At 43.7% G+C, this 12,476-nt stretch overlaps 1 protein-coding gene across 4 annotated transcripts in view; it reads left to right on the top strand.

Moving 5' to 3' along the window:
- The window catches only part of shank2b (SH3 and multiple ankyrin repeat domains 2b), a 153,528-nt gene that overhangs the window by 131,936 nt on the left and 9,116 nt on the right, over positions 1-12,476 (top strand). For 2 of the 4 annotated variants that reach the window (XM_026377669.1, XM_026377666.1), the window contains exons 17-22: positions 1,359-1,494; positions 2,134-2,214; positions 2,341-2,349; positions 5,875-5,987; positions 6,239-6,344; positions 7,234-9,736. In XM_026377669.1, coding sequence (XP_026233454.1) covers positions 1,359-1,494; positions 2,134-2,214; positions 2,341-2,349; positions 5,875-5,987; positions 6,239-6,344; positions 7,234-9,736 — 2,948 coding nt within the window. Of the gene's footprint in view, positions 1-1,358; positions 1,495-2,133; positions 2,215-2,340; positions 2,350-5,874; positions 5,988-6,238; positions 6,345-7,233; positions 9,737-11,318; positions 11,416-12,476 lie in introns of all 4 variants that reach the window. The other 2 variants (XM_026377670.1, XM_026377667.1) reach the window with 2 other exon arrangements.

Raw genomic sequence — 12,476 nt, forward strand, 5'->3', positions numbered from 1 at the left:
CTGCATTTTCCCTCATCCATCACTTTTGCTTTCTCTCCCTCTCCCCATCCATCACTGCTCTCTGTTGCTCCAGGCCACGTCCCTTCATCTGACCCATCTTCCTCTTTTTGTCTTGAAGAACAGGGAACGAGTGGAGCTGATCGTAGGGGAGCGGTCCAGCAGGGCCTGTATTCGATTAGACCAGCAGTAATGAGATGAAGGAACGTCATGTGGGCATTGAGAAAGAATAAAGTGTGTGTGTGTGTGTGTGTGTGTGTGTGTGTGTGTGTGTGTGTGTGTGTGTGTGTGTGTGTTTATTTACACAGGCAAAAGTCTGATGAGTGTGGGGGGTGTGCACAATTTTATATGAGCTGTGTGCGACTGTGGTGGTTCGATTTTTATTATTACAACTTGCTGTGATTTCTCAGTAGCTGCCTCAGTGTTGGAGTAGAACAGGGAGAAAGTGCTAACGCCCAACAACGACCACCGTCATCATCATTCGTATTTCTGTGGTCGGTTTTCTGTTCCTTCTTTTCAGCGCTGCAGGTTTTTCTTCAACATTCGATGCAGTGTCTCAGTTCGTTATCACTTCATGTGCATATTATTAATCGTTTGATCTATGAGATGCTAAAGATGGTAAAGTAAGTAATGGCACCAAACAGAAGCAAGACTGTTCAGTTTGAGACCACATGCACTAAAGACAATATCAAAAAACACAGCTGAGGAGCTAAACGTCTGTCCTTCAGCGCTACACTGTAAAGATACTGTACACTACAGTGAAGTCACTGAACATGATATTTCCCGACAGTTAGAGTTGATGCCAAACAAACTGTGACTGGTTCATATCGGTGCATTCGAAGGTCTTGAAGAACCCACAGCTGCTCTAAGGTCTTTTGAGGCTCTGGTTTAAAACAAGGGGGGACAGAAAGGTTCTGGTTGCAGCAGGGAGTCAGCCTCACCTTCCCCTCCACCCTGGAGAAGTAAAGTCTCTTCTGACTACACCTTTTAAACAATGATGGTGTATTTGTGTACCTGTCAGTCACCTGATGACCCAGAGTGAAGAGCAACTTGTTTCCACTTGTTTGCTTGTAGGTGGAACTACTTTGGCTTTTAGTGTGTTCTCCAAGGACGGAGCTGCAGTTTGTTGTCACTGTCTTACTATTGACTTAAACTAAATTAAACTAAATTCAGTATAAAATGATTTGTTCATGTGATGTCAATGGATTTACTGCTTCTACAGTAATTAGAAACAAACCATGTTTTTTTCCTCCAGTTTCTTCTGTACTGGGCTCAGCGCTGGAATCAAGAGGCCCGTTATAAGGTTTGTTTGTGATGTTCATTAACCAGCTGTTGACGACTGCACTGTGTATTTGTGGCAGGTAAACCAGGAGAACGTGGTGAAGGTGGGACACAGACAGGTGGTCAACATGATCCGCCAGGGCGGCAACCGGCTCCTGATCAAGGTGGTGACAGTGAGCCGGAATCTGGACCCTGAGGACACAGCACGCAAAAAAGGTAGAGCAGAAACTGGGGTGGAAGTGTCTGAACAAGGTGCTCAAGGTTGTCCCACAATATAAATGTAAAATGAGACGGAGCGGGAAATCTAGCTAGTTATTTTTCACTGGGAGCATCAGGTGTGAAGCAGCAAGGCGCAGCTGTAATCCACGTATGTAGTAAAATGGTGTGAAAATCATTGTGCTGTATAGATCTGTGAACAGTTGTACATCCTGTATTAAAATACCAAAGGCTGCAGTAAAGCAGCATGTTGGCTGATGATGTGTTATGTAATAGTATTGCTCAGAGGCAGCAAGAAACCTCACGTACTCCCATTTTCACGATGCAAACAAAAATAACCCATCACCAGAAATTCACATATTTCCCACTGAACTGCTGGCTGTCAAAAGTCAGCTGCTAACAGTTTTTGCGGGGGATAAAGGCAGCATGATTACAGCATGTTAGAGTATCAGAACGAAACCATTGCACCTTCAAACTGTTGCTGTGCTTTGACTCTGAAATCTGAAGTGGCCCACTCCTGTTTTATTTATTTTTTAACTTTTGCTGAGTAACGTGACCACAGAAGAAGAAAATGTGACGCCTGTCGTCCTGCAACAAACACATTCCTACTTTATATCTGAATGAATCTGTGTCCTCCAGCTCCTCCACCACCAAAGAGAGCCCCCACCACTGCCCTGTCCATGCGCTCCAAGTCGATGACTTCTGAACTGGAAGAACTCGGTAAGAGCCTTCTGCTTTGCTTTTTGCTCACGATGGCGTCGGGAAGCCAGAGTCTAACAGCACCTCTCTCTTCTCTGTGTTCCTCTTTCTTATTCTCATTGATTCTCATGGTTTTTATCTCAATAGTGGATAAAGGTAAGCAGTTAATGCTGCACAACCTTTCGCCATCCATTTCACCCAACTGCAGCATCCATCAGCTCACAGCAGCTGAATGCAGCTTTTGTTTTGGCTAATGCAATTTAAATTCCCATCATCTGATTGTTTTGTTATTCTGTGGCTGGTCAATACAGAAGACCACTGCTTTTCCTCCCTCCTCATCTCCTGTCCTCCTCAGCCGTTATGCATGAAGGACATGCTTTTAAAGATCCTGCACCCATGAGCTGTTGTTGTGGCTACAAGGAGCAAATAAGTAAAACATATGACATCAGTATGACAGCGTCATCTTTGTTTGTATCTGTTGTCCTTATATCTGTGTGTTTGGTGAGTGCCACCTCAGATGGCCATCTGTGTTTTGCATTATAAAAGCTAACAGCACCTGACAGACAGGACAGTCAGCGATTCTGAGAGACACAGGAGGCCACAGCGGTGCTGGACAGGACAGAGAGAGGGAGGAAAGAGGGAAGGAAGGAAGGAAAGGAGGACAGGAGATGGACAGACTGAGTGAAATCAGTGTTTCCCAGAGGAAACGGTTAAACAGAGGTGGTCAGTGAGCGACTGTAGATCCTGAAGCGTCTGACGTCTCAGTTCAGTTAGTAGGTGACGTTCTAAACAGTCTCACTAACTACGTGTGCTCCTCCTCCCAGAAGGCTGATGTGTGATTTAATAGGAGTGTTCATTTATTTATCACAGTGTTGAAGTTGTAATCCTTAAGATTTCAGTGCTGGTTTATATGGGGACGTCTACAGTTACCCTGGTAACAACAAGTGCAGTTTAATACTACAGCAAACACTTCTTAAGCAGCTACTCTGTCAGGAATAAAAGCGAAACGCGAGTGGTGTGTGTGTTTAGTCCGGCCCAGCAGACTCGCATTAAGGCGATTTACCAAAGAAGACAGTGGAACTGAGGTCACGCTGCTCACAGGGAGGACACAGTTTATTATATTTAGTTTGTTATATTACAGAAGAGTTGCTGTTCAGCTGGTCACACGCAGCTCTTCATCCCAGAACTCGTGACTACTCCTCCCTTTGAAAAACTAAAACTGATCTGTTGACAAAACCAGCTGAAAATGATTGATGACCAGCCGCTGCTGGATGTTGAATTGAGGACAACGTGAAACCAGTGCAGGGACGGCTATTAAGGATTTTTATTTCAGATATTATTAGGACTTCTGTAAATCTGTGTACAGTTGTAGTTTTGAAACAAATAGTTTATTGATTCATCAACTAACAAACATTAGCATTAATTCTGATAATGAATTATTTCTTCAACCGTTTTAAAATAATTATTTCGTCACTGTTAATTTCTCTCATTGTAAATTAAATACTAAATTAAGATTTTGACAAGCAATTCACCTTCTGTTTCAGTGCTTTTTGTCAGTTACATTAATAAGTTATGGAAATATTAGTTGCAGATTTGTGGGTGCAGCTTGATTTACTGAGCTGACTTATTGCTCCATCATTAGTAACTGCAGCTTTGTGTAAAGGTGTTTGGAGAGCAGACAGGGAGATGAGAGGTTAATGAAAACATAAAAAATGCTGACACAAACATGCCTCGGCTTAGCTTTTTTTCCTCTAGAGCTGCTTATTTGACACATTTGCATTTCATTCTTTCCTTTATGTATTTAGAGTAGGACTTTCTTTAGTGGAGTCAACTCTGAACGTAATAATGGGCTATAAATATGAATGTGCTGCAGCGGGACCAATTAAAATTGATGAAAGATACTCTTGAAAATATTAAAGTTACAATACGAGTCAAATGTTTGTTGGTCTTAGGAGATGGATTAAGTCTAAAATCTTTTTTCTGTCACCCCCCTAAGCCACTCTAAGGAAAAAGAAAGGTGGTAAGTTACTGTGGGCATGTTTAAGTCCGATCCAGTATTTCCAGTGGTTGATTTATGTTGCGTAGTCCCTCCCCCCACCCCCCTCACTGTGATCTACACTAAAACTGTTTGTTGATTTAATATTTCTTTTAAAATGTGATTTGTAGCTCTTGAGTGATAGTAAATGGTGTAACACAACATATTTGCATGATTTACAGTGTGTTTCTGATGACAACTTCATTGTGTTCTAAATGTTGTTGGTGCATGGTTTAATGTTTTAGTGATGTCGAGTAGAAAGATGTTAAAGCTGTGTCCCTTGTTCACAATCACTGATTATTGTTTCTTCTTCTTATTCGTATTGCTCGGGCTACAGAGTCCCATTATTCACATTTTACCTTCAGAGTGCTTCCTAAACCTTTCGTACAAGCAGACCCAGAATCTTCATTGGCAGCAGTAGCAGCAGCGAGCTGCACATTATTTACTTTCTGGGAGAATTTCAAGCTTCGCAGGCAAAGAAATGTAGCAACAGATTTTTAATAATCAATTACAAAAGTATGTATGTGAGAATGAGAGTCTGTGCAAATGTGAAAACCCCACATTACTGTCAGTAAGTCCGGTTTTCTTCATTTCATCTGACTGAAAAAGGTTTGGTGCATCTTTTTTTCTCCATGTATGTGTTTGTTTCTTGGTCCTGTGTCATTGCAGGCTTGTGTGTGTGTGTGTGTGTGTGTGTGTGTGTGTGTGTGTGTGTGTGTGTGTGTGTGTGTGTGTGTGTGTGTGTGTGTGTGTGTGAGTGTGTGTGAGAGGAGGGGGAGGTTTATTCCAGGAAATGTTTCACTCACAGATAGGTTTCCAGGGCAACTGTGTTGCATGTTGTCTGATATGCTGTAGCTGCAAACCAGTTGGAAGACAGATTGGCGAGAGAGGAAATGTGCATCTCTCTTCTGTTTTCTGTGTTTTATGTTTGTGTGTTTCCGTTCTAACCCTAGTTAAGGTCATTGATGCTCCTTTCCTCCCCTTTCCCCCTCTTCCCACCTCTCCTCTCCTCTGTGTGTAGATGCGCAGAAGAAGAGGATTGTTTTCCAAGTCACTCTAAGTAATCACTGCCCTAATGCATGGAAGCTTTCTATATCTTAGGCAGAGCTCCAGTAGCCAGGGAGGTCACACCATAAGAGACCAGATCAGGGCTAGCATGTAGCTTCACTGAGCAAAACCCTTTAGGTGGACTCGATCTGATGGCATCATCACACACCAGAGGGAAGTTCAGTTCTGCCAAATTTGCCGTTGGCACCTTTCTCAAAATGCAGGAAAAGGAAAAAGACTGAGAAAGAAAACGGCAAACTTGACAAACTTCACATTCATTACTCATTTTACATTTAACGAGGGAACGACCCTGACAGTTGGATGATGCTGCTGAGTCGGCTGTTTGGAAAGCGCTTGCACGGCTTCCGAGGCTGGACACACCCGACACATTTCATCACAGTCCTCCTGTCCACCCCTTCAAAATGTCTTTCAATGTTTTCTGTTTCAGTTTCATCTGCAATTCAGTGTGGAAACACAAGGAAGGGTCACTGTGAATGAGTAGCTTGTGTTTGGCCCATGAAAACCTTATGGCTTTGCAATTTTAACCCCACCCCTGTCGTTTTTGTTGCTAATGAATTATGGTTTGCTTTGTCTTGCAGACAAAGTTGAAGAGATGACACATGCTCAGAAGACCTCGCCGGTTGATATGAAGATTGCCACAATCAAACCACGTCCATCCAGTCGCTGCTTGGTTACACCTACTGACATGAATGTAAGTACAGTATTAAAAGAACTTATAGCCCTGTTTGTGTGTTTACATGTTAATTTTAAATGTGTGTTTCTGGCCGTGTTGTGTGCCACCTCCTCAGCTGAAGTCCCTAATGGAAAAATGTAATCATTTACATTTCTGTTCTACAGTAATTACATTTTTTTTACTGATAAAAAGCTAAAACCGAAGCCAGTAGAGACACAATGACAACCGTATATTTCTGGATGTATCATTACCAACTTTCTGCTTTTCAGTCCATGTATCATGACCGACAGGGAGTAGCAGTGGTGCCACCCACTGTGCCAGGAGCCTTCCTGGGGATACCTGAGAAGGGCACAATAAAGAAGCAAAAATCAATAGGTATGATGTGCATACAATAACTGAATGGATGTGAGTGTCAGCTTAATTTGGGAACTGCATGGCTAGTATCTTGTGTTTTTTCCTTATCGTAATAGTCTGTGAGCTCTAGCAATATTAAAGCTAATTATAGATAAATTAGAATGATCCAGTCAGCAAAGTGTGCTCTCAGGCGATAATATTAGAGGTCATTAAGTATATGCTGAAACCTCATTCTCAGTGCTGAACAGGAGGGATGTCACGCAGGCTAATGTTACTCAAAGCTCTTTTGATTTGCAGTGCCATTATTATTATAACAAAAAAAAAAAAGACTGCCTTGCAATGAAAGCACTTTCAGCTTGCTCTATTTTAAAGACCAACTAGGAAAGTGTGAAACATGACAGTCTCTTCTGAGATCTAAATAGCGTTGCTCTTTCACCAAGTTTCCCTAAGCAAGGCACTTGCACCACTAACTGCATCGCTGTAAAAATGAATACTTATTAAACTAAATAGCATTTTTTGCTTTCCTGGTTAGATGAATCCTGAAATACCCCAAATAAAACAGATGCTTTTTCTAAATGTCAAAATATTCCTTAACCTATTTAGAGCTTTAAATGAATATAGATAACTCTATCTTAACCTTTTTAATGCTTACTCCTCAATCACTTTCATGCATTCTGCCTTTAATAAAAGCCTTTATTCTTGTCCTGTTATCAGTTGGTCAAGTTATCTATCAAATTAACTCTGTAAGAAATAACTACTATTCTCATCTGGCCTGAACATTTAGCCCTGATTGGATAAATAAAGGTTAACACTGAGCTTACATCAATACATTTCCTGTCGAAAGAGGAAAATAAAGACACGTCTCCCTCAGGTACTCACCTAATTTTTCTTTATGCTTTATTTCTCCAAGGTACAACAGAGGATGAGAAACAGGGATTCCTTACACCTCCCCTACTGAAGTTCTCCCGCAGTCTCTCTATGCCCGACACCTCAGAGGACATCCCTCCTCCCCCAGCTATTTCACCCCCTTCTCCGCCTGCCTACAACTCATCTGCTGGCCCTACAACTAAGAACTATGGCACCACACGACCCAGCTTCACCCAAAACTCCCCAAATGCAGTGACGACCATCAGCCGAACCACCGATGTTGGGACGTTAAGGCGGGGCTATTTCCGACAGAGCTCAGAGCAGTTTGACAGCACACGCACACGAGGGCGCACTCCAGTGCCCGAGAACCCTTACTCCGAGGTGGGCAATAAGACTCTTTATGTGCCAGCGAAACCAGCTCGAAGGAAGGGCATGTTGGTAAAGCAGCCTAATGTTGAGGACAGTCCAGAGAAAACATGTCACATGCCAGCAAGTCCCTCCAGCCCAGTTTCTATGCCCACTACTCCTGTAGAACGAACATGCTCCTCAATCCCCATCCCCACCATTATCGTCAAGGAGCCCTCCACCAGCAGCAGTGGCAAGAGCAGCCAGGGTAGCAGTATGGAGATTGAGCCCACCACCCCTGAACACCCACCACTTACACCTGCTGTTGGTGGAAGTGGAGGTTTGCGCCCTGAAGACCCTCTGTCCCTGAGCAATCCCTTTGCTGCAGCTATTGCTGGTGCAGTGCGGGACCGGGAAAAGAGACTAGAAGCAAAAAAGAACTCAATTGCTTTTCAGTCAATTGACATTGGAGATGATGACTTGAGTGGTCCTGCACCAACCCCACGCCTTCGCCAGTCAAAGTCTATTGATGAAGGCATGTTCAGTAGCGATGAGAGACTACGAAGGATATTAGCTCCTCCGACCACAGCAAAACTTGGGCCCCCTGTTGGGGGTGGTAGTGGCAACATGACAGATTTTAACACTCCAGAGCCCACAGTGGTGAGGGAGCCTCTAAACACCAGAACAGGCCAGTGTCCCAACCTGGACAGTCCCGTTAGTCTCCCATCCACTCCTCCTAAGAGCCACTACAGGGCCAACGGGACCTACCTCCATCCTGTCACTGGCAAACCCTTGGACCCTAACTCTCCACTAGCTCTGGCGCTGGCAGCTCGTGACCGTGCCATGAAGGAGCAACAAAACCATCCTCAGAATCAGCCCCCAAATCCTCCTCAGGTTCAACAAACTCCCAAGCATGAAGCCCAGTCCCTTCCAATACAGCCAAGCCACAAACCAGACCTCAACCAGCCTCTGTTTATTGACACCAAACTACGGTCTGGGATCGAGACTAGTTTTGCTGCAATGTCCACAGCGACCATGGGGCGTCCTGGCAGAGGCGGCATACGGAGGCAGTTGACAGAGCACAAATATGACTCTGATGGGGCACGGGAAGAGCGACAACATCAGGCAGTTGAGGAGAGGAAAAGTGCGCCAGCGGATGTGGCAGACACACCCAAGTCGGCTGGACTGTTGATGGTTCACACAACCACAGAAACAAGCAACAAGGTGAACAACCAAGAGGGTGAGGGCCAGGACAGCAACAGGCCATCTGAGCTGAAGGACCCCAACCAACCGGATCCTCTCAGTGCTCAAACACTGTCCATAAATCCCCAGCCATCCTCATTACGGAGGAGAAGCATTCCCCTAGGCGAATCCATGGAAGAACCAGTAAAGCTTCCCTTTCGAATCCCTCCTCCACCTCTTGCATCAGTTGACATTGATGAGGAATTTGACTTTACAGAGCCCCTACCCCCTCCACTTGAATTTGCCAACAGTATTGACATTCCTGATGACCAGGCTAGTGCAATTGCAGAAATGCTTCAGCAACACAGACGAAATGGGGGACCTCCTCTGCCCCCCTACCATGCTCACGCCCCGCCACCTGTCACTGATCAGCACAAACGGGTGGTGAACAGTATGCCTCCCTCTTATCCTCCTCCTCCACCTGACCCAGAGTCAGGGGTAGGTGACTCGGGCATCGAAGAGGTAGACAGCCGCAGCAGCGGGGATCCTCAGCACATGGAGACCACCAGCACCGTTTCCAGCATCTCCACCCTCTCATCAGAGGGAGGCTTCTGCGACAGTGCTCTGGAGAGCCTTTATGCCACCGCAGATGGACATGCCTTCTTAGTGGATAGGCCCCCTGTGCCGCCCAAACCGAAGGGCAAGTCCGTCATCAACAGAACATCACTTTATCATGATGCTCTCATTGAAGAGCCCCCTGAGTCCTATGGGTCACCGCCTCAGGCCCCTCTCCCTCCCCCCTCATCTTCCGAACCTCCTAGGACTCCTACTCAAAGGACATCCAAGCTGTGGGGCGATCAGCCCCCTGAGCTGCGCAGCCCTCCATCCACACCAGACAGCAAGAACACCGTTATCACAGAGCTGAGCTCCATTCTGCAGCAAATGAATCGCGACAGGCCACCCAAGCCAGGAGAAAGCCTCGACTCCCCCACGGGGACCAGGGGGACCTTTGGAACTAGGTATGTGATGAGTCATTCCTTACTGGCCTGGGGGTTCCAACTTCTTTTTTTTCTCAGTTTCTATGTGTTTAATGATGTGTAACAGCACAGCCTGCTTCAGTCCCAGATCTTCTTTCATATTTTATTTAAGTTCACCATTTATTTTAATTTCGATGGTTGAGTAAGAGCATCATTCGTTGGGCCCAACACTTACAGTGATTAGTCATTTCATGCAGATATGGCAGTCGTAGGATTTGCATTGTTCTGTGTTCTTCCACAGTATAGACACAGCTATTGAATTGTGACTTTTTTAATTTGTTTGTGAGAATTGTAGAAGCTAGAAATGCCAGAGCTGTTGTGATGGGCTTTAATTACCTGAGGTCTTACTACTTCACTTATGCTTCACATATAGTTTTAAGAAATCTGTTAAGAGTTTTCATAAGACACTGATTGTGCAGAAAGTGATTAGTCTTTGGTGGTCAGTTGTGACTTGCTGTGCTTCTGTGTATTTCTGTGTATATTATACTTGAGCTGCAGAGCTGTGATGGTATTTAGTGAAGTGCTAAAACCAGCATAATCAAGCCAAGGTTCTTCATATTGTTGTGGCTCACACACTCTATATTTATATACTAGATGGTATATATACACAGGTTTTAATGGACATCCCCACACAGACGTGACAAATAGACATAAGAAAGCTGCATTAGACCCTATTGTTGTTCATTAAGAAGCAGTTTCAGCATGTGTAAGTCTTTCTAAAGTACAACATCCACAGACTTTAGTCAACCACATTGATTACTCAGCAATAGATTATAGTGTTAAAACAAGCTTTCACCTTATTGTATAGCACTCACATTTTTTGTCTAAGAGTCATGATCTGTGGATATCTTATGTAGGTTATTAACACGAACAGTTAGTCGGGCGTGTGGATTGTTTTATGTATAAACTAGCACGTGTGTAGACGACACCATGCAGCTCATTCTATCAGGTATTTGTCTGTTTTCTGCCACGTTTTAAACCAAATATTTACTTAAACTGAAGCACAACAGACCAGACCTGATCATTAGTGAAAATTAAAGTGAACATTTTTCTCATTGATATGTTAGATTAACAAATGTCCGTTTGGAATAACAAGACGGAGTTCCTGCCTTGCTGTGTTTTAGATTGTTCAGGACATGCACGACTCCAATTCGCACTAAATGGGACAATGTTTTGATGGACTCTGCACCTGAACCAGTTCAGCCCTGTTTTTTTTTTAAACTCACATCTCCCCAGTATAAGAGCGAAATAAAAAGCACAATCAATAATTTAGTGGTCACATGCATTTTGTATGAATAGTCCCATCGCTCATCAGAGAAGTGTAGAGAGCAGTGGAAAAGAGTTGATTCCTCCGGCGGCTTGTGCCTCCTGATCTAATACACACAGTGAGATCAACACACTGATGTCCGTTTGTGGTAATTACAATGAGATGCCAAGCGCCTGCACTTGTGCACCCCTCCTTTACGCTTCATGCCACATTCTATCATGTTATCCTGATTTTCATCCTCTGCAGTTCAAAGTCATGTCTGTTGACCTTTACACCTTGTACTCATCTCATTTTCAGCTCATGCCTCTCCATCTTCATCTCCATTTTCTCCAGTCTCCTGTACTCCCTTCACCTCTTCTTTCTTCATGCCCCTATGTGTCTCCCATCTTCACAGGTAGGTTCCATCGACTGCAGTCATGTCACGCCCGAGCCTAGCTTCTACTTCTGTGTGTTTTGACATCCAGAACATTATGTGCTTAGAAAATGAGAATTTGGAGCACGTTGTTGCACAAACTAGGAATAAAAGTAGGAATTGTACACTGGGAGGTGCTACACATGATCCTGACTTAACTTTACTGAAGTGCCTGTTGCAGAACAAATGATAAACGGTGGATAATGAAAGTTAACTTAGCTTAGTTAACTAACTTCATTATATTTAATCACACAGTGACTGTGATGTGACATAGGAATCTTAGGAGTCTGTTTTTTCTGCCATTTCGGTGAAAAGCTGCTTTCCTATGAATTCAAGGCTCATCTTTGTGCTGTTTTCAGCTTTATGACGTAAGTGTATCAGGTGCAGTCTCTCAAAGTAAACACTTTATTCCCCCTAAGCCATGCATTTGAATTGATTTCTTTTTTATATATCACTGTGAGGATTGTTTTCCATGGTAGCTGTAGCATGTAAAGTTTTTTTTACTGCAGCAGTACTTTACCCCTCTATATGATCTTATTTGACAGCTCCTTTGGCCAAATCAATGTCACTTCAGTTCCCTCATCACACCAGTAATAATCTTGACCCTTGCTGACATAGTTTCTTTTGAGAGCAGTTGAACATCCATATGTTGACATCTGTCTGGATGCATTGACAAATCAAATGAGGGGGATATAATCAATAATCACTTGAATTGATTTCTTCTGCCTTTACCAGTTAAATACCCTGATTTGTAGCCTCAACATCAACATTGGTGAGTACTTTCAAATATAATAAATTGTTGCTAGTCCAATTTCTGCAGCTTGTTTGACACCCGACAGACCAGTGATGCTGACGCCTTGTGATGAGAACGTGGATGCAGTTAAATACCTGATGTTGCAGTGAAGGATGGTGGGCTACACCCACAAACTCAGGTTCAGATTTTGTTGTAATCAGTGGTTTTTGGATTTCTGGCCTCATGAGGTAGTGTAGAAACCTCACATTTTGTTTACTATTCAATTTTCCTGCCCACATTACATCACACA

This window comes from Anabas testudineus, chromosome 3, assembly GCF_900324465.2.
Source record: "Anabas testudineus chromosome 3, fAnaTes1.2, whole genome shotgun sequence".
Lineage (NCBI taxonomy): Eukaryota > Metazoa > Chordata > Actinopteri > Anabantiformes > Anabantidae > Anabas > Anabas testudineus.